The 26,246-nt window shown below is 46.1% G+C and overlaps 2 protein-coding genes across 7 annotated transcripts in view; one reads left to right on the top strand and one right to left on the bottom strand.

Moving 5' to 3' along the window:
* Positions 1-22,107, bottom strand: part of LOC120522557 (amyloid-beta A4 protein-like) — a 97,294-nt gene extending 75,187 nt beyond the window's left edge. For all 3 annotated transcript variants that reach the window (XM_039743444.1, XM_039743442.1, XM_039743441.1), the window contains exon 1: positions 21,947-22,107. In XM_039743444.1, the coding sequence (XP_039599378.1) occupies positions 21,947-22,006 (60 nt within the window). In that variant the 5' untranslated portion in view covers positions 22,007-22,107. The remainder of the gene's footprint in view (positions 1-21,946) is intronic.
* Positions 6,696-24,726, top strand: LOC120522585. 4 transcript variants are annotated; one of them, XR_005632451.1, is made up of 2 exons: positions 6,696-6,768; positions 24,450-24,726. XR_005632451.1 is itself a non-coding variant. In XM_039743449.1 (2 exons), exons 1-2 carry the CDS (start codon positions 22,476-22,478, stop codon positions 24,699-24,701), a joined length of 630 nt encoding a protein of 209 aa, XP_039599383.1. In that variant the 5' UTR covers positions 22,389-22,475; the 3' UTR covers positions 24,702-24,726. The 4 variants fall into 4 exon arrangements, 1 of the variants encoding a protein (XP_039599383.1); XR_005632450.1 differs by lacking the exon at positions 6,696-6,768 and adding an exon at positions 22,237-22,380; XR_005632452.1 differs by lacking the exon at positions 6,696-6,768 and adding an exon at positions 22,237-22,376.
* The last annotated feature ends 1,520 nt before the right edge of the window (positions 24,727-26,246 follow it).

The raw sequence follows: 26,246 nt of genomic DNA on the forward strand, positions 1-26,246 counted from the left end.
CCGATTGGTACTATTTAGGTCACACAATGACTTCTTCAAAATGTCCCATATACTGTATTTGTCTCTTTCTTTTTTTTCCCCCAGGTGCTGTGCGCCGACACCAGAAGGCGTGAGCTTATTCAGTGCGAGCAGCAGCACGCAGGCGGCCGATTGCTTGTGCTACAGTGGTTCTCAACCTGTGGGGCGGGCCCAACAAAAAGGGGGGCGCGAAGATGTGAAAAAAAAGAAAAGAAGAATCAAAAATATGAAGGAAAAAAAAAATCTGTTGAAACCAAAACAAATTAACTTAAACGACATTCTGATGCTAGAACAATAAATGTAGAGTTAGGTAAATGTCGATACAAGTTAAGTAGGTATAATAAAATATGCATCTACATTTCAAAAAAAATTTTGGGGGCTAGGCGATTAAAACTGTCATGAAAACTCGGGTCGCAAATACTTAAAAGGTTGAGAAACGCCGCTATAACAAGCTTGACCCTGGCGATCAAAGCACACGTGCTGTGCAAGGCGTGTACGCGGGTCCACTGAGAGAAGAGGAGCGTTCAGGGCGCACCTTGCAGAGCAGTGAAAGGCGACCTTTTTCGAGTTGCGGCGCACGAAGTCCAAAACTTTTCTTTCGGGCGCACCTGAGGGACTGCCCATAAATAAAGTCGTGACGACACAATCTCTGGACAATCGCCAATAAAAACAGTTCATTTTACAAGTTTGAAAGACATCTTATTAATAAAGGAATCAAAGGATAAATCTTAAATTTAATTAACGTGAACGATGAGATTGTTTTTCAGCACATACGAGTTTGATGCGAGGATCAATTTTCGAAAGACAGACCCCTACTCTCTCTTCCGTTTCTTTTTCCGGTTTCTATGTGGTGGCGGCCTGCGCCACGTCCACCTACTCAAAGCATCCTGATGCACCAACATTGATGGACTGAAAGCCAGAAGTCTACGTGACCATCATCATCAGGTCCTTCCATGAAAACCCTAAATACAAAGAGGACTGTTTGACTTATGTTAGGTAGATTGCCCAGAGGGGACTGGGCGGTCTCATGGTCTGGAACCCCTACAGATTTCATTTTTTTCTCCAGCCTTTGGAGGTTTTTTTGTTTTTTTTTCTGTCCACCCTGGCCATCGGACCTTACTCTTATTCTATGTTAATTAATGTTGAGTTATGTTTATTTTTTATTGTGTCTTCTATTTTTCTATTCATTTTGTAAAGCACTTTGAGCTACATTTTTTTGTATGAATATGTGCTATATAAATAAATGTTGATTGATTGATTGATTGTCGATCATTTGAAGTCTCTCGCGTTTCTTAGACTTCATTTCCGTAAGTGTTCCGTTATCTGTTTGTCCCAACATAATTATTATTTTTTTTAAACATTATCTTTTTAATCAACCAAAAGTTCAAAACACTAGCAATTTTAAATATTTTATAAAAGTTTTCGCGGCGCCCCTAGAAAATTCGCACCGGTTGCCCGACAATGTTGCAGAGGAACAACGTTACTGGAGTCCTGTGCAGACTGGGCAAGATCGGAGTAGGGGGGAAAAAAAAAAAAACACGATCACTGATTACAACCACAAGACGGTACGCGAATGAATATGAATAATGTCGCGCCAGTTCCACAATGTTTTCCGAAATGTACTATAAAGGTCATAAAATGAATAATTCCAAATATCATATATACTGTACATACCCATGTCTCTGTTTTTTTGACATCACGGGCCTTAAGGTGCATACTAATTCACTGTAAGCAGGAACACTCAATAAAATTGAATGAAACAAAATCAAGTGACAACGAGAAATGAAGAAGGCAGATTCGCCAGTGTTTGTGCGTCAGCTGTTACCCATCCAGATCAGAGAATTTCCCGTTTGATTGTCTCAAAACACCACTTGCTTCTCCAGTTATTCCCAGTTTCAGATAAAAAGTAACAGCGTCAGATCCCTGAATGGGGGGTTTGGGGGGGAGGCAGTATGCATCGTGATCGTGACTGAGTGAATAAAAGGGAAAATAAAACACTAACTTTTACAAGTCCTATTACAGACGCAAATCAAATGTATGTGTTTACTGTATAAGGTTAACCATAAGAGCCGCTCACTGCTCAAAACGGTAAATATACGAGGCAGTCAGGATCGAACCGGGGGACTCTCGATTATAAGTCAGTAATTCCTACCGCTGCACCACAGAAGCCTATGTATCGTCCTTGAACCTTTTGTGAAACGGATTATTTCATCTTTACACTTCAGGCTTCACACGTTCTATACTTTGTGTCTACATTTTGTCATTTCCCTCTATTCTAAAAAAGAATCCTGGAGAGAAACACAAGGGCGTCGAGATGTGATCTTCACGTTAAGATCACGGAAGACACTTAGAAGACCCGCGAGACTAGAGAGATTGGCCTCGGAGCGTCAAGCGGGGACCTTAAACACGAGACTTTGTGCCAAGAGATCGACCCTGCAGGACCGCCTCGCGATGACGTCGAACTTGAGATTCTTGCAAGACACGCCCGACTTACAACCGAATAAGAGCATCGGCAGCAACACGTTCAGAATTAGTGATGGGAAGTTCGGATCATTTTACCGACTCGGACCTTTTTGAGTGTCGTTCAGCAAAATGAACGAATCTTTTTTCGAGTCATTTCGTTCATTTTAGCAAAATATAATTAAAATGTTACCTGTTACCTCCCTAACACATCTACTGCTTACACAAATATTGATCACAATAATTAAAACAATTTGTAACAGGATTATTTATTTATAAAATAACACATCACAGATCCTCAAGAAACAGTAACAAAAGCACAGTGACAGAAATTGACAAACCTTTTTTATTTATAAGAAAATGCGTTTTAGATATTTTTGATAAATTTTATGATCATTTCTAAATATGATCCAACATACAACAAATGGAATTGTACGTTAGTATTTGACCGAGGTACTGAGCCGGTAAGTGGTCACGTGACAAAAGACTCGAGGAACGAACTAATCAATTCTCTTTCCGGCTCAGACTGCATAGGTTAAGCTTATGGGGCTGTCACGTGATGAACGAACGACTCGAACCCGAACTAATCAATTCTGTTTCGGGCTCAGACTGAGTTGGTTAAGCTTCTTCCAAAACACAAACTATAGGAAGTTGCGCAAATGCGCATGCGCGACTGAACGAATCACTCCCACGAGACGACTCGTTCTTCCCGAGTCACACTAAGGATTCGTTCATTCAAGAACGACCCATCACTAATTCGGAAGTGTTTTTGGCTTCGAGCACACGCAGATCCAGGGTTCTCAGCGCATATAAAGCATGTAAGGACAGACAATACGTTATAAATGAAACGTAGAAAAGGAGGCGAAGAAGAAAGAGCAGCGCGGAGAAAAGAGACGAAAAAGAAAAAGAAAAATCGAGGTGCAAATTCAGAAAATAAGGAAAGTAAATATCAGCCTGGAACAAGTGGGACTGAATCAAAAAGCAGGTCCAATCCGGTCGCTGGCGTGATACACATGCAGAGCAGGTTAGAGATTAGGAAAAGTGGAATTGGAAAGGCAAAAAAAAAAAGGTGGAGAAAGTTAAAGACTATGAAGAAAGTAGGAAAATTAGAAAGTATCAAAAAAAAAGTAAACATCGCAGAAGCGCAAACGGAAATTACTCGAAAAAGGGAAAAAAAAATAATCACCACGGACCAGGTGTCATTGAAAGAAAAAAAAGGCAGGATATAAAAGACCAAAGAGTAGAAAACAAAGTAGGTTAAAAAACAAGGGGGGCCAAAACACATGCAGAGCAGGTTAGAGAAAATGAAAAGTGGAATTCAAAAGACAAAAAAAAAAAAAGAAACACGTGCAGAGCAAGATTCAGAATAGGAAAGGAGAAAAAAAAAACGACAGGGTCAAAAAACAAAGAAAGTAAAGATTGTATTAGCGCAAAGAAAGAGAAATTATTACTCGGAGAAATAACGAAAAGGCGAATAGAGATGGAATATATGGACACAGGTGATATGTCAGAAGTATGGAAATATTGTCTGCTGCCTCGCAGTTAGGAGACCCGTCTGGGTTCGCTTCCTGGGTCCTCCCTGCGTGGAGTTTGCATGTTCTCCCAGTGACTGCGTGGGTTTCCTCCCACAGTCCAAAGACATGAAGGTTAGGTTTGTGTGCCCTGCGGTGGGCTGGCGCCCTGCCCGGGGTTTGGTTCCTACCTTGTGCCCTGTGTTGGCTGGGATTGGCTCCTGCAGCAGACCCCAAATTCAAGAACATATTCTTTCTACTCACCAGTACACCATTGCTACTCAAGGATCGATTACTTCTTTATAGACAATAACTTCTTGCCTATGATTAAATCTTGCAAATACGATGCTATTGTTATTTCTGACCATGCACCTATGATCTAGGAGCTAAAATTACTAAGCCCCATACACTCACCCCGCAGATGGCGCCTCAACCCGCTTCTATTAGCTGACGAGAATTGAACGGAATTTATATCCAAACAAACCAAATTCTTTCTAGAGACAAATACATCACCTGAGATCTCTGCAGGAATACTCTGGGAAACTCTCAAGGTCTTCTTAAGAGGACAGATCATCTCGTATTCAAAGAAAATCTTTAACGTGTGTATCCAGAAAAACAAACACAGGGGTTTGTGAGCGAAGCCCCCCCAGTAAGACTAAAATATGAACACCACCTCCGTTTTAACGACGTATTGTTTTTTGGTGAAGTTAAATGCACTTTCTTTGTTTAAAGACCACGTGACCTTTGTATTGTTTAATGCATCTCTTTTTTATTGCGATGGTCACACTAATATAAAACATTTTCCAATTCATGTTTCCCTGGTTGTTGTTTTAATTTGATTATTATTCATTTTAAATCGTGTTCATGCCGAGCCATCGAGGTGACATTCACAGGTGGACAGACGTGAGCAGATGGGCACTGACGGGCACTGGAGCCCCAAACAGGATGTGTAACAATAACGACTAACAGAATCCTCGTTAGCTACAGCCCTACTTGGGACCCCCAAACCCCCCCGTTATTTCAACCTGATCAGAGTTTCACTGCGATTGGCCAGATTGAGATTCCGGTACGGAGGTCCGAACGCTGCGGTCGATACTGAAGTCCGGGGGGTGCACAGGTATGCACGTGTCTGTACTCTGCAGCCCCCACGACTTGCAGGATTTCTGTTTACTTGGTGCCCCCCAACCCTGTGCATGTGTCCTGGGCGGAGGGCACACAGCTGTAAATTTTAAATTGTTTTTCCTTTCGAAGCCCCCTTGGTCTGCCTGTCTTCTTTCAGGTCAGGTTGGCTCATTTTTTTCTGTTATTTTTAAATTGGCTCATGGTGGCACCCTCACTCCTGATTTATGGTGCCACTCATGCCACACAGGCTACTGGTGGGCATTTTCTACTCAGAATCCAATGCTGTATGCACCAGTTTTGTGTGTATCTGATTCGGTGCCACACACAGACCCAGTACCCTGTGCCCAGCTCTCTGAATGGCATGTAGTTGCCTCTCTCGTTTCCATCTCTTATTTGAAAGATGTGCCATTTAATTCTATGTTACTGTGTTTCCCAGTGACAGCCCCCCTAACCCCCCACACCCTGCTCTCTGCTAAGGGGCTTCAGGGATGTTAGTGGAGCTGAGCAGGCAGACGAGGAGATGGGGTGGCACGCGGGGTCTTCAACGTGGAGCACCATAGAAATCTGGCCCTGCATAATAGCGGGGGTCCGCATTTCATGATGTGCAACGAGCAGAATTATTACACAAAATGGACCTCCTCCTCCTCCTCGGGCGCACATCGTTATCTCCGTCAAGCCATTTTCCTCAAAATCAATAAGGCTTCTGGCAACTTCCAAGGATAAGAATGGAGCTCTCACACACACACGCTCACAATCAATCACACTCGCACGCGCACACACACTGAGGTGGCCATGAGGTGTAAATCCACTGAAAGTTCAAAAGTTCCTTCCTTGTCCGCCGGGTCACAAAGCTGCCACAGTCGACCCCCCAGCCCCCTGTTCCTCTCCAAGACCCCGTGTTTTCTTTCCAGGCTCCGCTGGCACGGATGGATTTTCCTTCGGAGACGTCGCACAGCCAGGCGCGTCGCTCTAATCAAACACCCACAAGACCCCCAGCTCGCTGCCGCCTGCCGTCCTGTATTTATAAAGCAGCCTCCCGACTTTCTGGGTTTATTCTTAGCGTTGTTTTTCTTGTCCACACGTCACGCCGGGGGACGGCCTCAACTCCCACCCGAGACAGAAATAGACGCCACTGTCATCCTGATCCACTTGGGGCCCCGAGCTTCAAAGCACAAAGGAGGTGGAGGTGCTGCGCTGCCGGTGGCCCAGGGCTTTTTTTGTAATTTATTTTTTTTAATTGTCATTTTCCTGAAGGTGACCCCCACCAGATAGGCAGCACTTGAAGATTTACACCTCATGACAAACCTCTGGAGGGGCAGTTAAAGGAAATGCACATCAAGAGCGATTTGTCCCCCCCGCAGCTTCACCGCGTCACATGGCAACGGCTCGGCCCCCCCTCTGCGGGATACGCCACCATAAAGGAAACAATGGCTCTTCCCTGAGCCCCCCCCAAAACAAGAGCACAGAGTGGCACAAATCAGGCTGAAGAACAAAGGTATTGGTGGCTCTGCTGTGGCGTTGAGGACCTTAAACGTGTGTCACCGGATTGAAACTCCACAAAGTCCTCACTAAGAACTTCAGAGCCAGAAAACAAACACACACACACACACGGGTCCAACAGCGACTGCATCATTCACCTACCGGAGCCACAACAAAAGTAAGTGCCAATGACTGAGGGGGCCGACTGGTGTTGGGATGAGCAATCGATGCCTGGGGGGCTTCAGGTCTGCCTCTCTCTTTGTAACCCTACAGCATATCTGACAAGCGTACAGCGGGGACACAATAGACACGCCTGAAAGGCGCTATAAAGAAAACCTGGTGACGGTGAAAGGCACTGACATGAAACGCACAACGAGAGGGATGGAGCTGCCATCTCTAACAGACAGATGTGAAAGGCGCTATAGAAGAGGCACCATGATAGGGACAAATAGTAGCAGTCGCCATATTGTCACATGCACAGAGTCCAGGGGGAGTCTATTTTATAAGACAGACAGAATTAAAAGGGGGAGAGAGAGAAAGAGATAGAAAGATGTGAAAGGCACTATATAATAGATAGACAGATATGAAAGGCACTATATAATGAGATAGAGTGAGAATGAGAGTGATAGAGAGATAGATATGTGAAAGGCACTATATAATTAATAGAAGTGAAAGGCGCTATATAATAGCAAGATAGATAGAGAGACATACATGAAAGGCGCTATATAATCAATGGACAGACATGAAAGGCGCTATATAACTGACAGGTACCTATAAACAATACCACAGATGTAAAAGGTGCCATAAGAGAGAGATAAACTGGTAAGACAGAAATGAAAGGCACTATATAAGAGACAGACAGAGCGAGACTGTGACAGAGATGCAGGGTAGCAGTGGCTGTGTCACCACCAGTGAAGAGTTTGGGGACATCCTCACTTGTGCAACTGACCGACATGTAACACGTCACTATTCTCCGATGCCATTTTTCCCATTTTATTAGGCAGACACCATAGGTGTGAACTGCACAATATAACAGAAAGCTAATAAATGGCACTATAAAAAGAAATATATATGAAAAGCATTATATTACAAATAGACAAGGAGATATTAAGAGCACTACAAAATACACAGAAAATATGAAAGGCACCATATAAAGACAGATGTCAGATTGATGGCGAGATGTGAAAGACGCAGATCATCAAGCAGTGCCCTGATCGGCAGATAGATCAATGGAAAAGGGTTTAGACACCGAGAGGAGTGACAGATGGCCATGAGAGAGAGAGAGAGACGGACGTGTGAAGTGCATCACATGACGCTGACCCTGCCCTCTGACCTCCAAAGGTCAAGCGGAAAAAAAGGTCAATTACTCCTCAGGAATCAATAAAGAACGTCAAATCAAAAACGCTAAGATAGTAGAAGCAGCTCCTGTCATGAAAGACACAACATAACACAAGGACGGACAGAGAAATGAGAAGCGACGACGTAAGAGAGAATTAGAAGAGCACTGCGGTGAGCCTGCTGATCAGCGGACAGAGTCCAGTTAGGTTCTTAGCTGACTGATTCTAACCGACGCTAAACACTGAAAATAGTTTTAACATTTCGTAAAGAAGGATGCAAAACACACCACACGATAAAGAGATGTGATGAGGGACCGCACTGTACATCTAGTGAGATATACAAGGAGCTAAATGACAGAGAGAGCGAGCGAGCGAGCAGTGAAAGGCACTATATGATAGAGTGACAGATTGGGGCGCTCTCGCTCACTTGAACCCTCAGACCACACGTCAGACACCAGATAAAAGTCCAAATGTTATTTTATTTATAATAACAATGTGCACAGAGCACCTCCACCCCATAATACTCAATCAACCAATCCTCCAATCACTAAACAATAATCAATCCTCCACTGCCAGACGCGTTGCCACCCTTCCTCCCAACTCAGCTCATCTGTCCGGGATCTCCCACAGTCCTTTATAGTCCTCGACCCGGAAGTGCTTCTGAGCCCTCACTCCATGTGATTGTCCAGCACTTCCAGGTCAGGCAAAAACCTCTCCTTTTTCTTCAGCCCGGAAGTATATCATTTCTTCCATTCCCGTGACTTGGAAATACTTCTGGGCTAAACGGGGAATATAAATCCCTGGGCCTCCCTGCAGCGACTCCTGGCGGCTACCTTGGTATCCAGCAGGGCTGTACGTTATAATTCCACTGTCCAGAATTCCCTGCTGGCATTCGGGGCACCTCTATGGTACAAGGAGGGATCCATCTGGCGGCCTGGGGGTATTGGCCGGGATGAACGGCCGAGCATATCTCACGATAGATAGATAGATAGATATGAAAGGCACTATATAATAGATAGAGATAGAGTGAAAGGCACTATATAATAAATAGATAGATAGATAATGAAAGGCGCCATATAATAGATAGACAGACATGAAAGGCACTATATAACAGATAGATAGAAAAACACACACACACATTGATACACTGCACATGTACAACACGCGGCTCCTCCATCAGGGTCCCGCCATTTCTCTGTAGGTGGTCCACAAGTGTGCAGGTCATTGTAACGGTGGCTCTGTGGGTCACCAGTGCCGAGTTGCACACACTGATATCTGAGTGTCGGTGGCCTTTTATTGAGGGGGACATGCAGACCCTTTGACTTGCCGCTCAGCTGTTATCATGCCAGTCTCCCAGATTGGCAGCAGCACTTTGGAAACGGTGGGCAGCTGAGCCCCCAAACACCGGACAGGAGACTTCATGGCAAATCCCGGCCCAACCTGTGACATCGCAGGGTAAGCCCGTCGTCATTTGCTGGCGTTTGAACACCTATAATAATACCAATAGTTAATAATCAAAACTGGATGTCACAGTAAATAAGGTCCAATTAATGAATAATAATAATAATAATGATGATGGATGATGATGATGATGGGCAGCACGGTGGCGCAGTGGTAGCGCTGCTGCCTCGCAGTTAGGAGACTCAGGTTCGCTTCCTGGGACCTCCCTGCGTGGAGTCTGCATGTTCTCCCCGTGTCTGCGTTGGTTTCCTCCCACAATCCAAAGACATGCAGGTTAGGTGGACTGGTGATTCTAAATTGGCCCTGGTGTGTTGTGTGTGTGTGTGCCCTGCGGTGGGTTGGCACCCTGCCCAGGATTGGTTCCTGCCTTGTGCCCTGTGTTGGCTGGGATTGGCTCCAGCAGACCCCCGTGACCCTGTATTCGGATTCAGCGGGTTGGAAAAAGGATGGATGGATGGATAATGATGATAATAATAATACTAATAATAAATGATATCATCATTATTATTAATAATAAATGATATCATCATTATTATTAATAATAATGATATCATTTTTTATTATTAGTATTATCATCATTGAAGAAGACCCGCAATACCCCCCAAAATAGTAGTAATAATCATCAAAACCAGACACCAGTCAATAAGGTCCAATGAAGTCACGGAGGTTCAAATTATGACGCTGGTAACACTGTTAATAACGTTGTGCCCGTACATCATTACTAATAACACAGTAATAATGACGACAATCAGAACGCTAGACAGTACAATAACGCAGTCATTTACATTTCCAGGCACTGACACTTTTATCCAAGGCCAGCTCATGTGACTTGCCTCGCGAGGGTCACCCCGTAGGGTCAGTGGTGGTCACCGCTACACCACACCACACAACACTGCCTGCACATAACTAGAATTAAAGTAATAACAGCAGCCTAAGCTGGACATCATGGTTGCCAAGGTCCGAACAGATCAGATTACGTGAACTTTATTAATTAATCCCCCGGGGTGAGAAGTCCAGTGAAATGACCCCTTTGATTGGCTAAATAAAAAGCTTTTGGGGCTACTCAGGCCTCTTCTTCCATATGGTCATCTTTTGAGTTGGTCATTTTGCTGGACTTCTCACTACACTCCTAATGGCTAACACGGTACAACACCCTAGTACTACTTAATCTCAAGGGGAAATTCAAATAAATGTGAATAACAATAATGGTACTAATAACAATATAAAAATAAAAAAAAAACAATGATGATAATCAGAACACCAACAATAATACTAATAAAAAAATGTAAACTGCACATTACAGGCCCAAATAATGATGAATGACAACAGCCCCATAATAAAAAGTACAAAATAATAATAAAACCACAATAATAATGGTAATAAAGAGTCCTAAATATGAGCAGATATGCGGACTAACAGACTGAGTGACCCTCTGAGTACATCAGGCCGGTCTTACTGACAATGCACTGGTGCTGGTTATCATCTTGTCTCTACTTTGTATTACTTCATTGTTCTCTTCTTGCAGGGTTCATTCAACTCAGGTTTATTCATTTTGCTAACATTTGAACAAAAAGGTTGTAAAGATGAACAACAAAATCTCTTTGCTGCCCCGACATAAGCGAGAGGATTTTTCAGTTCCTTTGAAGGGGGCTTTAACTGCCTCATTAGATTACATTTGTAATTTATTTAGTTAGCCAATCAAAGGGGTCACTTCACCCAACGTCCTCCTGTATCAGTCATTGGCTAACACGGTCCAACACTCTACTGCTAATATTATTAATTATTATTATTATTATTATATGTACAGTACTACTACTACTATTACTAATAATCAATCAACAACAATAATAATAACAATAACAATAACAACAATAATAATAACGGTGATGTCAGGGCAGCCACACTGATATAAAGCAGGAGGTCACATGACTAACACCCCCCATTGCCGGTTTAGGCTTTGGACTTTAACTCTTGAGGCTGTGGGTTCAAATCCCACCACTCTGTGACCCCAAATGTGCCACTTTACCTGCCTGTGTTACACCTGGAAAAGGAAAAAAAAAAAAGGGAAAACACCAATCGCGTCTCAAATATCAGTCACCTGGGACAAAAGGGTAGCCAGATAATACTAAGTAAGCACCACACGATTAATAAAAGTGTGATAAGGAGCCCCACAACACTCCATTAGTCACAACGCCAGCCATGCCAACGCCTCACTTCACACTCTGCAGTCTTCCTCTCGTGCGCACTGCTGACTTTACTGGTAGCCAGCAAATGCAGAAATGGGAAATTTGGCCTTCCTTGAAATGACAAAGCCCAGGAAACAAAAAAATAAAATAAAATAAAATAAAAGAGAAAGTAAACGTGGCAGGAAAACACCCAGCGGACAAACTTCTGAAGTATACACTTTACAAGAAATGAGAAAAAAAATTCCACGTACAAATAGAAAAAGGAGCAGACACGGAGTGGTACGGAAAATACAAAAACAACAAGAGGGGTCCCAAATGGACGAGTGGTCCGAGATTTTCATTCCTTACTGTTGATGCCACTGTGATTTCGAAGATAGTTTTTTTGTTTTAGAAAGGCACACTCAGTTGGCACCAAAAAACACACAAAGCAATTTAAATCAACTGGCACAACGACAAAAAGTTAAAAAGCATAAACACACACACACATTGTGGGGACTTGACAAACACTCGAGCACTCATATATTTTGAATTACAAATCTCACACTCGCCTCCAACAAGTCCACGTGTGCCATGACAAGTGAGCCAACACACACACACTGTGGGGACTTAAACACTTACAGATTTTGAATTACAAATCTCACACTCTCCTCCAACAGCTCTGTATACTACGACAAGTGAGCCAACAAACACACACACACACACACACACACACACACACAGTGGGGACTTGGCACTCACGGCTATGGAGTTACAAATCTCACACTCTCCTTCAACAAGTCCACATGTGCCGTGCCAAGTGAGCCCCCCCCACACACACACACACAGACCCCTTCTGGTTTTCCTGTACAAAGTGACAGAGAACTCTTCAAAAGAAGGTAAAGAGACAAAATGGAGGACGACTAAACCGTCTTAAATTGCCCGACCTTTTGTTTCCACCGCTGACCTCAAACCATGTCAAGTATAAAAACAGACAGGTTGGGCGGGCGCTTCAGTCCTGGCGTCAGCATGCCAGCTTTCACGTGCCACTCCTTTCCAAAGATCAGTCTGTCGACGTGCCAACTTCAAGCCCACAAACTGCAGTCAAATGTCTCGAGGCAAACCGAGGGGACACAATGAAGGGGGCAGCACTTCACCTGCAGGCCAGAGAGCTTCCATCTGATTGTCACGATTATGGGGGGCAGCAAAGCTTCTCAGAGCCCGACAAGGGCAGTCGACGGCATGTGGATGTCAGGCGACACGACCAGGGAGCACAGGGGGCGACATCACCCATACCAGACTCGCCCGCGAGTTCTCAAGGAGGCCAGTGGTGCCGATAGAAACCCTGGACACGTATTTATTGGAAGTCACTGAGCACTGGGGACATTCTGAAGGACTGGAAAATAGCAAATATCATCCCGTTATATAAAAAGGGGGTCCGGGCAGATCTGTAAGCCAGTAAGCTTAACGGGCATCACAGGAAAATGAATGGCAGGAATTAAGACTGAGCAACACCTGGCAAGGGCAGGAGTTTTACTGAACAGTCAGGGTGGGTTGAGAAGAGGGAGGTCGTGTTCGACTAACAGGCTGGAATTCTATGAGGAGGAAACAAAGTGGAGCAGATGAGGTTATTAATTTGGGCATTCAGAAAGCATTTGATGAGGTGCCACACGATAGGGCGGGCATCAAACTAAAAGAAGTGACAGTTCAGGGTGATGGGTGGAGAAGAATTGGCTCAGACATAGCAGAGGGTGATGGTGAGAGGAACCTCATCAGAATTGGGTGACGTGAAGAGTGGTGGCCAGCAGGGGGCAGTGTGGGGGGACGCTGCTATTTTTAATATATAAATATGTTTTTTTGTTCTTTATTTCGCCTTATACAATTTCTCGTATTAGGAATTTGTTAGTTTTCGCATACCCCTTGGGGTCAGAGTGCAGGGTCAGCCATTGTCTCGCTCAAGGGAACAGCAGAGTAGGATCTCTTTTGGCAGTGACGGGGATTCGAACCGGCAACCTTCGGGATACCAGCGCAGATCCTTAGCCTCAGAGCCACCACTCCGCATACAGAAATGATTTAGATGGGAATACAAGGAACAAGCTGGTGAAGTTTGCAGATGATACCAAGATACTGTACCTCATAAAAGTCAGAACACCCCTGACGTTTTTGGAAATATTTGATTCTGTCTTTTCATGGGACAACACTGAAGATGACACTTTGGCACAATGTTTATGAGGTAACAGCGTACCCTCAAAATAACTCGACAAACAGCCATTAATGTCTAGCGAGTCCACCCCTAAGTCACACATGTCCACATTGTGCCCAGTTAGCCTGGTGTCATGTGACTCATTAGTGTCACAAGGTCTCAGGTGTTCTCGCTCTCACACTCTCTCATACTGGGCACTGGAAGTTCAACATGGCAAAGAAGTCTCGGAGGATCTGAAACAAAAGAATTGTTGCTCTCCATAAAGATGGCCTCGGCTATAAGAAGATTGGCAATGCCCAGAAACGGAGCTGAAGCACGGTGGCCAAGACCACACAGAGACAGGTTTAACAGGACAGGCCTTGCCAGGGTCGACCCAAGAAACCGAGTGCCACGTGCTCAGCGTCGTATCCAGTGGTTGTCTTTTGAAAACAGACGTACGAGTGCTGCCAGCATTGCTGCAGAGGTCAACCTGGCAGTGCTCAGACCACACGCCCACCCGTTATGCCATCAAGTTGGTCTTCATGGCTGTCGTCCCAGAAGGAAGCTTCTACTAAAGATGATGTACATGAAAGACAAGCAGACTAAGGACATGGATTACTGGAATGGAGGAGTTATTTGGTTCAGATGTGCCAAGCAAGCGGTTGTGGCGGCAACCAGGTGAGGAGTACAAAGACAAGCGTGTCTCGCCTACAGTCAAGCATGGTGGTGGTGGTGGGAGTGTCGTGGTTTGGGGCTGCATGAGTGCTGCAGTTCATTGAGGGCACCATGAATGCCAACATGCACTGTGACATACTGAAGAAGAGTATGATACCCTCCCTTCGGAAACTGAACATGATAAACGACCCCAAACAGACCTCCAAGACGACCACTAAGGGTGAAGGTGCCGGCCTGGCCAAGCAAGTCTTCCGGACCTAAACCCTATTGAGCATCTGTGGGGCAGGTGGAGGAGCGCAAGGTCTCTGACATCCACCAGCTCCATGATGTCGTCACCCAGTGGCAACCTGTGAAGCTCGTGTGAACTCCATGCCCAGGAGAGTTAAGGCAGTGCTGGAAAATAATGGTGGGCAGCCACACACTTTGGGCAAAATTTGGACATTCCTCACTTAGGGGTGGACTCACTTTTGTTGTTAGACATTAATGGCTGTGTGTCCAGTTATTTTGAGGGGACAGCAAATCAACACTGTTAAGCTGTACACGGACTACTTTACATTGTGTCACATCTTCAGTGTTGTCCCATGAAAAGATAGAATCAAATATTTCCAAAAATGTCAGGGGTGTACTCACTTTAGGTGGACTGGCAGATAATTTGGAATCCGTTAAATCACCACAGAAGGACTTGGACAGCAGATATGCTTGGGCAGATTTGTGACAGCAGATGACATTTAATGTCAGTAAATGTAAAGAATTACACTTAGGAAGTAAAATATGTGAGGTTTGAATGTACAATGGGTGGTCTGAAAATCGATAACCCACCTTATGAGAAGAATTTAGGAGTTGTAGTGGACTATTAACTGGCATACAATGTTCAGAAGCCATTAAGAAGGCTCACAGAATGTCAGGTTATATAGCGCCTTGATGTGTGGAGTACAAGTCACAGGAGGGTCTGCTCCAGCTTTATAACACACTGGTGAGGCCTCATCTGGAGTACTGGGTGCAGTCTTGGTCTACAAAAAGGACAAAGCAGTGCTAGAAAAGGTCCAGAGAAGAGCAACTAGGCTGATTCAGGGCTAAAGAGGAATGACTGAAGGAGCTGAGCCTTAAGGAGATAAAGAGGAGGAGACCTGATTGAAGTGTTTAAAATGATGAAGGGAATCAGTCCAGAGGATCGAGACGGTGACTTTAAAATGAGTTCCTCAAGAACACGGGGGACACCATTGGAAACTTGTGAAGGGGAAATTTCATACAAACATTACAAAGTTTTTCTTCACATAGAGAACCACAGACCCCTGGAGTAAGTGACCGATCAGTGTGGTGGACAGGAGGACTTCAGGGACCTTCAAAACTTGACTTGATGTTTGTTACTTTAGAAGAATTAAGTGGACAGGACTGGTGATCTTTGTTGGGCTGAATGGCTTGTTCTCGTCAAACACTTTCTAAGGTTCTAATAAACCCCGACAGTGCTCAGAAGCCATTCAGGAGGCTCACAGAATGTCAGGTTATATAGCACCTTGACAAGGCTAACAGGCTAATGTCAGGTTATATAGCGCCTTGACGTGTGGAGTACAAGTCACAGGAGGTGTGCTCAGGTCTTTATGACACACTGGTGAGTCCTCAACTGGAGTCTTGGGTGCAGTTTGGGTCTCCACAGAGGACATAGCAGCACTAGAGAAGGTCCAGAGAAGAGCGACGAGGCGGAGTCCAGGGGATGAACAAAGAGGAATGACAGAAGGAGCTGAGCCTTAAGGAGATGAAAAGGAGGAGACCTGACTGAGGTGTTTAAAATGATGAAGTGAATCAGTCCAGAAGATCTAGGCGGTGACTTTAACATGAGGTCATCAAGAACACGATGACACAGCTGGAAACTTGTGAAGGGGAAATTTCACACAAACATCAGGAGGTTTTTCTTCACACAGAGAACCACAAACACCTGGAGTAAGTGACCAATCAGTGTGGTGGACAGAAGGACTTCAGGTGCCCTCAGAACTTGACTTGACAGGACTGGTGAGCTCTGGTGGGCCACATGGCCCAGCCTCGTCTTGGTGGTCCCGACGACGACGACCCCCTTAGTCCGTACCTTCCGACTCCCCATTACTGTGCTCTCTGAACTGACTGATCGCTCTACGGGTTTTCTTCAGGTCTGTTCATTTCAGATGCGGACACTCGGGCCCCTGGCTGCCATGTCTGGCGTCGCCCTGGCATTCAATAAATTAAAAACTGAACGGAGCCCGAGACAACGCGAGGAAATTCCAAAACTTGACAGCATCCGTCTGCTCCCGAGTGACAAACTAACAACGAAAGCAACTTAAAGGGTAATGAAAGCTGCCCCCACCACACACACGTAACATCAGCGAGTTTCAGTATCCACTTCTCGTATTCTGGCCGCTCATTCACGGGTTCCTCTCAGTCGTCAGCTAACACGGGTGGTCCACAACCAGATGGAAAATTTCCAGAAAAGCTACTCAAAATGGGAAATGTGTGAAATGGGGGAGGCGTCCCAGTATTTCTGGTCTCCCTGTCATGCCATCTGGACCGGACCACTCACTGGTGGACCCCCACAATGCATTGATTACGTTCCATTCTGCATCTACAAGACCTTTTTTGGTGGCCAGATCATCTCTTTCATGTCACAACTGGGCTGCATGGGTTTATTGTATCATTAGGCTGAGTCTAAGTAGCCACTGGTGCCAGTCAGAGAGGCCTTAACATTGGCCCAGGGTCATCTGGTAGTGATGAAGCACTGGGCACTAGCCCACAATCCAACTCGGGAGTGTATGTAATCATACCTCTGGGCTGGCACACTCAGCCAGGCCGAGCTCAGGTGGCACTCGATCTCTCAGCTTTCCTACATTTATGGATGTCAACAGCCCAGCGCTCACAGCCCCACCACACACAGTCTCACCAGCCACCCAGGGTGGTGTCCCAATGCCAGGCACTCCAACTGGTCTTCTACCTTCTACTCCCGAAGTTCCAAGAGAATCACATAGACAGGAACTAAAGAACATCCCAGGACTTCAAGTCATGTCATAAAACTAAGAATCACAGGGGGTGACAAATTACACAACTCCATCAGAAGTTTTCATGAGGGCACCATTAATGGGTGACACCAGTGCCTCGCTAAGCCTTTCCAGGTTGGGGAGAATTCACCACAATATCTGCCCTTTCACTTTACCGTTTTCTACTCTGTCAGGGCACGGCAAACACAAGATCTCTCTACCATTTCTGAGGTTCAAGTCACCCGCGTGCATGCATTTCTTCTCTCCTTACAGCTGAGCGCTCACTGGCTGTCAGTACTTGCACACCCTTGAGACCCCCCCAAACCCATTGGATTTTGTCAGGTCGGGGGGAGGTCACAGACTGGTCTGACTGAATGGCTAGGGGTGTCACTCTACATGGCTGCTGACGTGACTGCCCCATACCCCCCCGAACTCTTGGAGATCACGTAAATGAAGCCTGCAAGTGAAACTTATGGAGGAGAGGTGAGTAACGCGCTAGGGTTGGGGGGACGGGGAGGGGTAGATGGGTGAAATTTACTTGTTCTGCTTGTCTATTAAGTTTATTTTTAGTGTTGGCTGTTCCCTTTTTTTGTGCAGCCTGTGCTATAAAATTGTTAACATTTGCATCTCAGGAAGAGATGGGACACTTTTGAAAACACAGCAGACCCCCCAATTCTGTTTTTTTTATTAAAGAATTCCTCGCATCGGCTTGTGTCTGGACAACAGACTGAGGAAAAACTGGCCTGGATATTCCGGTGTGAATTTACAGGCAGCTCTCCTCACAAATCACGATGTGTGGTAAGTCGATTAGCACAGGCATGTAGGAGCTGCATTGGACTCTAGAACTGAGATGATAATGAGCCCCTAATCCTAATTTATGATGCTTTCATATCCCTCTCTATTATATAGCGCCTTTCATGCCCCGCTTATCATGGTGTCAGGGGTGGAGACATATTGCATGTTGATTAGCATTTGCAAGTATGAATGTTACTGGACCCTGTAGACAGGACAGAAAGGACCCTATAAGCCTATTATTATATAGCGCCTTTCACATTTAGCCCCCTCTATTATGTAAGGACTTTCATGTCTCTCTCATCCTGGCACTGTAGAGAGTGCTACTGTGGTACATGATATTGATTAGCATGTGCAAGTATGAATGTCACGGGACCCTGTAGACAGGACAATAAGTCTATTATATAGCGCCTTTCACATCTAGCCCCCTCTATTATGTAAGGACTTCCATGTCTCTCATATCCCGATACTGTAGAGAGTGCTACTGTGGTACATGATATTGATTAGCATATGTTAGTATGAATGTCACCAGACCCTGTAGACAGGACAGTAAGGACCCTATAAGCCTATTATTATTATTATATAGCGCCTTTCACATCTAGCCCCCTCTATTATGTAAGGACTTTCATGTCTCTCTCATCCTGGCACTGTAGAGAGTGCTACTGTGGTACATGATATTGATTAGCATGTGCAAGTATGAATGTCACGGGACCCTGTAGACAGGACAATAAGTCTATTATATAGCGCCTTTCACATCTAGCCCCCTCTATTATGTAAGGACTTCCATGTCTCTCATATCCCGATACTGTAGAGAGTGCTACTGTGGTACATGATATTGATTAGCATATGTTAGTATGAATGTCACCAGACCCTGTAGACAGGACAGTAAGGACCCTATAAGCCTATTATTATTATTATATAGCGCCTTTCACATCTAGCCCCCTCTATTATGTAAGGACTTTCATGTCTCTCTCATCCTGGCACTGTAGAGAGTGCTACTGTGGTACATGATATTGATTAGCATGTGCAAGTATGAATGTCACTGGACTCTGGACAGTAAACCGACTATATAGCGCCTTTCATATTATTCTGGCTTGCTTGAACGGTGTCCTGAGGGGGCTCAGGTAAGACAGGTGGCTCCTGCTCACCCACCTTACCACATGTTGATTAACACACTGCCCCCTGCGAACAGGACATTACTGACCCCCACCCCCCCAGGCCTATTATATAGCGCCTTTCACCTCACTCTTTCTATTATGTCACAACTTTCACATCTCCCTCAGCGTGCAGCTACCAAGTGTTGATGTGGCACGTGTGGATAATCAGCACACAAAGACAGACCTCGGCACACGCCACAATGAGAGCCCCCGTGTCACTACCGATGCCCCCCGCCCTGACTTACCAACACTCTCGACCCCTCAAACAGCACTCGGGCGACACACATGTGAGCGAGGTGTACCCTCTCCATCTATCAAGTAGTGACAGTGAAGTGCACACCCGATCCACAACACAGTGGCATTCTAATGACAGACACACACACACACGAGCAAGTGAGGTGCACTCTCAGTCCACCTCGCCTCCCACTGCACACTCAGTCTCAGGCCCCCCGTGACTCACTCCTACAAATGACACTCACCGGTGGTCTTGGCTGCTTGTGACACACACCTTCCCAAGCCCACCACGGGTGTGCCACTCATTCCAGACTCTCCCACCACCGCAACGTCACTCACACGGCTATCCTCACGTAATTACTGTCACCAATTTGCACTCTCATTCCCTACAAACATGGCCACGTGTGCACTGTACAGAAGGTCCCCGTAATGCTCACTTTGACTTCACACTCGACTCCAAAGCCTGCATGCTGCTGTGCTCACACGCCAATGGAGGCTGTAAGTCACTCCCTGACATTCACACTGGGCTGTGCTCAGCTGCTTTACTTTGAACCCACAGGACACCTGCTGCTCACACTTGGCTTCACTCTCCATCGTTTACACAGACTCGCACTATCGGCACACAATACACAGCAGTTCACACTCAGTTGCTGCTGCCCCAGCACTCTCATTCACTCCTGACAGAGTTACACTACAGTGTGGCACTATGAACGCTCACAACTCTTCTGGCACTCTCACTCAAGATGTGCAGTCCTAGCCTACATACACGCGAGCTCACACCTGCTAGCACTCTCATTCAATACAAAACAGGGCTTTGAGTGAAGTGTACATTACACCCCCTCACACACACACACTCTAAATGGTGAATCCCCTCGTGCACACGCCTTTACACAGCTGAGCCATAGTGTGGTGTCGTGGTTGAGGCTTTCGAGATTGGGGGCTCAAATCCCAATACTGACACCATTGGGAGCCCACAAGTGAGTCAATTGGACAACCAAAAGAAAAAAAAAAAAATCACCAATTGTGTCCTGAATGTTGCAAACAAGTACATGTAATGTAAATGACACTCTGTCGCACACTCCTTTTCACACACACACACACATCAACCTGTTTCTCATCGCTCACACCCAGCAGCTCCCTCATTCAGGATAGGGATGGTGACACTGAACTGCAAATCGCCTCATGTGCACTTCTGTTCACACCCTCATACACACCGGATAGCGAGTGAGCGCCTGAGGGTGTCAGCTCAAGACAAACAAGGCGACGCTGAGCTGTGAATCACACTCCGTTTCGCACGCACAGACACACTTGCGCTCACTCCCACAGGAACTCTCTTTCAGGACAAAGAGGGCTATATAACTCACACCTGAGACGACAAAGGCAGGCAGGGCTTACCCGGAGTGAGAGCGTCAAGGGCCACGCAGACCTGCAAGTCACACTCTTCTATGCGCACACTCACACTAAAGCGTAACTCACACTCTTCTGTGTGCGCGCACACACATATACACACACACACACACACACTGAGGTGTAAATCACACTCTTCTGCAGACTCCTCTTGACACACACACCCCCCTACTGACTCGAATACAATGAACTGTAAATCACACTCTCCTACTCAAACTCGCACACTCACAGCCGAGTTCACACCCGCTGGCGTTCTCGTTCACGAATGACGGTGCTGCACTAACACACCGTAAATCCCGCTTGGCTTTCCTTAGTTACACGATCTCTAACCCAACCCCCCAAACCGTCAACGGCACCCGCACACCCACCCAGCCATGCCCTCCCCGCCCCATTCCCTGCGGATGCCGGCTCCCCGGCCTCGGTACAACACGGCTCCCGGCTGCTCGGATATCCGGACCGCCGAACCTGCCTCCCTCCAGACAGCCCCCTGACGTCTCGCCCGACCCCCCGAGCGGCTGTGCTCTACTCGTGTTTAGCGCTCGGCGCCGCAGTGCAGAGGCGCCATCTTCTCGCTCTCTCTCTCTCCTCCCCTGACCGTCTGCCTCCATTCTTGCGAGCGACGCTTCCCGTTATAGAAAAATGAAAATGTCGAACGTGGGGGCGGGGGGGGGCTCGCAAATGGGCTACAAAGGAGACTCACCGCGGCCGCGCGCACAGCAGGAGAGCGCGTGCACCTTTGTTCTGGGGGCACGAAGCCTTGGAAAACGATACGATGCGCCGCGTCGTCCCCTTACAGCCATGCAAGCTATAGAAGGGAACCCCGGCGTGCGATTTCACAGCAGCGAACAAAAGAAAGCCGACATACGTCCGCTCCCTCTGCGGTTCCCACCCCAGCAATTCCCCCCCACCCTCTTCCAACGCTCGCGGCGACCCCGGTGGAAAGCACTTACCTCCGACGCCAGAGCCGTGGAAACGGCGAGGAAAAGGAGCATCGCCATGTGTCGCGACATTCTACGTCCCGCCAGCAGTATGTCCGAAATGTCGCGCTGTGCTGCGCTTCGAATCGCTGTAATCCCCCAGCAGTGCGTGTGCACGTCGCTACTGTATCGCTATCACTGAGGATGGAGACAGAGAAGTGCTGGCTCTCCAACAGCAGCTCGGGGCTCGCGGTCACCTGATCGGAGACGAGAAGGAGGGGGCGGCTGGGCGAGCGCGAGAGAAGGAGTGGGGCGCCACCTCGCGGATACTGCCGGGATTTCAGCGGACTCAGTTCGGGCCCGCCCCCGCATAGAGAGAGAGAGAGGGAGGGCTAACTTGATTACCAACACGTTCCGCGCGCCTCTCGGGCTGCTCGTGCTCGGGCGGCTACACCTGGATCGTGTAGGTAAGCCGTTCGCGTCATCGCATTGAGCGCCACCCTTAATACTCTCGGATTTTAAATGAACTCAGTCGCTTATTTTGGAGTTGTCAAGCGGCCCCATGAACAGTGCTTGCATTGTGTTTCGGTCATTAAACGTTTGTCTTCAGGAGGTTCTTACCTCTCACTGGACGGATCTTCTGATAGGCGGCAGTAACCCCAGGGTGCGTTCGTGCGTGCGCACGCGCTTCATGATGGCGGACTGGTGTCCTGGTTATCCTTGGTTCCAACTCAGTGCCCACATACAGACACAGACTCTGCGGGAAGTGCATTCTTCAGAGAAGGAAACGAGGAGCGTGAAGACCGCTGCCATTTGGTCATGTGCTGACACTTTTCGTCCCCACCTTGACATTAGCGTATTAAAAGTGGCTTTGGGTAACCGGACTCGGACAGCGATATGTACGCTAACTTTACACATTTGGCTGACATGGTTGTCCGAGGTGACTTGCAGCATTTGAAATACAATCGCTTACTGTTTTTTGTTTTTTTTTTATTATTACAGTTGGAACACAGGAAGGTGAATTGAGTTGCTCATGGTCAAACATTACCAGTAGTGGGATTTGAACCCACAAACTTAGTGTGTGAGAGCAGATTGAAGCACCACAATGCTGTTGCTGAGGATTCATTGTAACAAAAGGACAAGAGAGTCCTCTGTGTATTTGTGAGTCCATCTGGGTGCTGTGTCTGCTTCATTCCAACAGATGGCGCATCACAAACATTTGTAGTAAGAAATTGCTTTGCATTTGTCATTCCAACAGATGGCACAACTCAAAAATTCTTTATATAGTGGCTATCTCACTAATCAAAGCACCTCTCATAGTGAATCGGGAGACACTAAAGTGTGGCATCTACCTGGATAATGCAGTGGCACAGCCATTATTGGGCCAGTACACTCACCACACATGAGCTATTAGGTGGTGAAGGGGTGAGAGCCAATTAGAGACAGGGTACCAGTGACTCAGCCTTGGTGGACAAGTTAACCAGGAAAGCCCAGGGATCTTTTACGACCACAGAGAGTCAGCACCTTGGTTTAATGTCTCATCTGAAGGAGGGTGCCATTTTTACAGCACAGCATTGGGATCCACATTCAGACCACAGGGTTAGCACCCCCGGCTGGCCTCACCAACACCTCTTCTAGCAGCAACCCAAGCCTTTCCTAGATGGTCTCCAGACCCAAACATGCTAAGCTTCAGGTGAAATGACCTCTTTTGAAATGCATGTGGTACGGCTTCTAGTAATAAAATGCAGTTCATTTGTCATTCCAACAGATGGTGCATCACAAAGATTTGTAATAATACAATGCAGTTGTAGTTGAGCTATTAGGTGGTGAAAGGGTGAGAACCAATTAGAGACAGGGGACAATTAGGGGGCCACAGTGACTCAGCCATGGTGGACAATTTAGCCAGGATATCAGGATACACGCCATTCTTTCCGAAACATGCCTAGGGAATCGGTCTCATGATTCTCATTGGTTTGAGAGGAGAGAAAAAAAAAATCAAGAGAAAGAAGTTTAACGGAGAAAAGAACAAAGATCAGGAGTATGAGCCACCACAGAGGACAAGACACACGGCAGTGGAGTGAGGGGACAGCAAGCACTCCAGGGACGCAGTCTGGGCATTCAAGTAGCAGCCAAAGGGGCTCCAGGGGTCATCCTACAGGTGCAAAAGTGCGGCGGTAAGATGATGGAGCCGGGCCTGGTGATACAAACTCTTTCCAAGGATGACTGTCCATGCTGGGGGTCTCGTCTGTCACTGAGCAGACCTGAAGGGTGAGCAGGGATGGGGAGACGAGGAGAGGAGCACCCGGTTTTATCCTTCTGATTATTGAGAAGTGGTTTTACCTCCCACACCCTCTTGTTTTTGTTTTATATTATTTTATTTATTGACATACTTATTCATTGAGAAGACCCTCCTCTGCACTTTATTTATTGGCTCGACACTTGCTTTGTTGTGAATAACACCTGTCATTTCCAAGCCTGCTTTGTTCATTTATGATTCCTTTGTTTATGTTAATATTGTCGGGCATTTCGTTTCCAGGTGTCTGTGCCACTTTCTGCCATGTTGCCCGTTTTTTGTGGGTGGCCACCTGCCCATCACTGCGAGGGACCTCCGCCAAATGAAGGCTGGGAGAGCCCACAGTCCCTTGAGGTTCATGGGGAATGCGCTTTGGAGTTGGAGAGTTTTGTCGATTGCTGCGCTTTTGAAGATTTACTGGATGTCGAGACCCTGTGCTCTATTTTCAACTTTGTCTTGGATTTCCGGTTGGGACTTTGTTCACTTTTGGGCTAATTGGGCATTGTCTTATGTGCCTTTTGTTCTTTGGAGCTTAATTTTGTATAAATACATCTTTTAACTATAAAGATTTTTGTTGTTCTTTTTGTGTGACTTAGATAGGTAGATAAATAAATAGATATGAAAGGCACCATATAATAGATGTGAAAGGCACTATATAATAAACAGATAGATAGTGTAGGAGGAAAACGAGGATGGGAGGTTAGACAGGAACATCAAACAAACTGGCCGGTGGGACAAAGAAATAAATCTGTGCCTTTCCAGTACAGTATGGTTTAGCAGATAGCATAGTGTCACTCCTATCTATCTATCTATCTATCTATCTATCTATCTATCTATCTATCTATCTATCTATCTATCTATCTATCTATCTATCTATTAATTATATAGTGCCTTTCACATCTATCTACTCTTTGTTATATAGCTCCTTTCACATCTATCTGTCTATTGTATAATGCTCCTCATATTTGTCCATATACTGTATATGTTGTACATCTCTCTTTTTCTATTATATAGTGCCTTTTCTGTCCACTGGTCTCTCTAGTATATAGCGCCTTTCTCCTCTATCTATATATCTATCTGTCTGTCTGTCTGTCTGTCTGTTTATCTCTGTATCTCTCTCCCTCTTTCTTGTTAAGTGCATTTCAGGTGTCTCTGCCTGTCTTGTAGACCCCACACCGTCAATGCTTCTCTTATTTAGTGTCTTTTCTGCCTCTGTTGGGGACTTTCTTATCTCTCTGGCTGTCTATCTGTAAGTCGCCCTAATGTGCCCATCCATCCATTTTCTAGACCCGCTTTATCCAACGCAGAGTCACAGGTCGGCTGTACCCTAACCCAGCCAGCATCAGATCAGATGAAAATCAGATTAAACTTGAATTGCGGACAAGGTGGCACTGCCTTTTCAGTCATTACTGATTGGCCCATTTCATTTTGACCAGGATTAGTATTTGCCCACCCAGTCCTGTGTGCGGTCAGTGGGCCACATTCTGTGTTCCATCTTTTTGGTAGTCCACCAGTGGCTTTGCATGTGTTTCCCTGGAGTGCCGGCCGATTGACTGACCGCATGTTGGAGGGAGGTGGCACCAGTTGGGACAAAGCTGTGTGACACTTGGGGGCTTCCAGAAGCCAGTGGTCCAGAGGAGGAATGAGTGGGCTGCACTTGGGCCATGCAAGCGGAAGACGAAGCGAAGCGAGTCAAACAGAGGACGTCCTTAAAAAACAAAAGAGAGAAACCCCTTCAGGATGAGCAGCATGGAAATCCACCGCCAGATGACAACTACTAATGAGTTTCTGAAAAATTCAAAACCAGCAGAGAAAGAATGAAAAGATATAAAAAAAAAAATATGCGATTTACAAGACGGAGATGTCGGCAATAAAGGGGGATGTGCCAGATTATGGTCTGTCTATGAAAGCTTTATTAGATAGTGAAAGGCACTATATGATAGATAGATAGATAGATAGATATGAAAGGCACTATATGATAGATAGATAGATAGATATGAAAGGCACTATATGATAGATAGATAGATAGATAGATATGAA

This window comes from Polypterus senegalus, chromosome 2, assembly GCF_016835505.1.
Source record: "Polypterus senegalus isolate Bchr_013 chromosome 2, ASM1683550v1, whole genome shotgun sequence".
Taxonomy (NCBI): Eukaryota; Metazoa; Chordata; class Cladistia; order Polypteriformes; family Polypteridae; genus Polypterus; species Polypterus senegalus.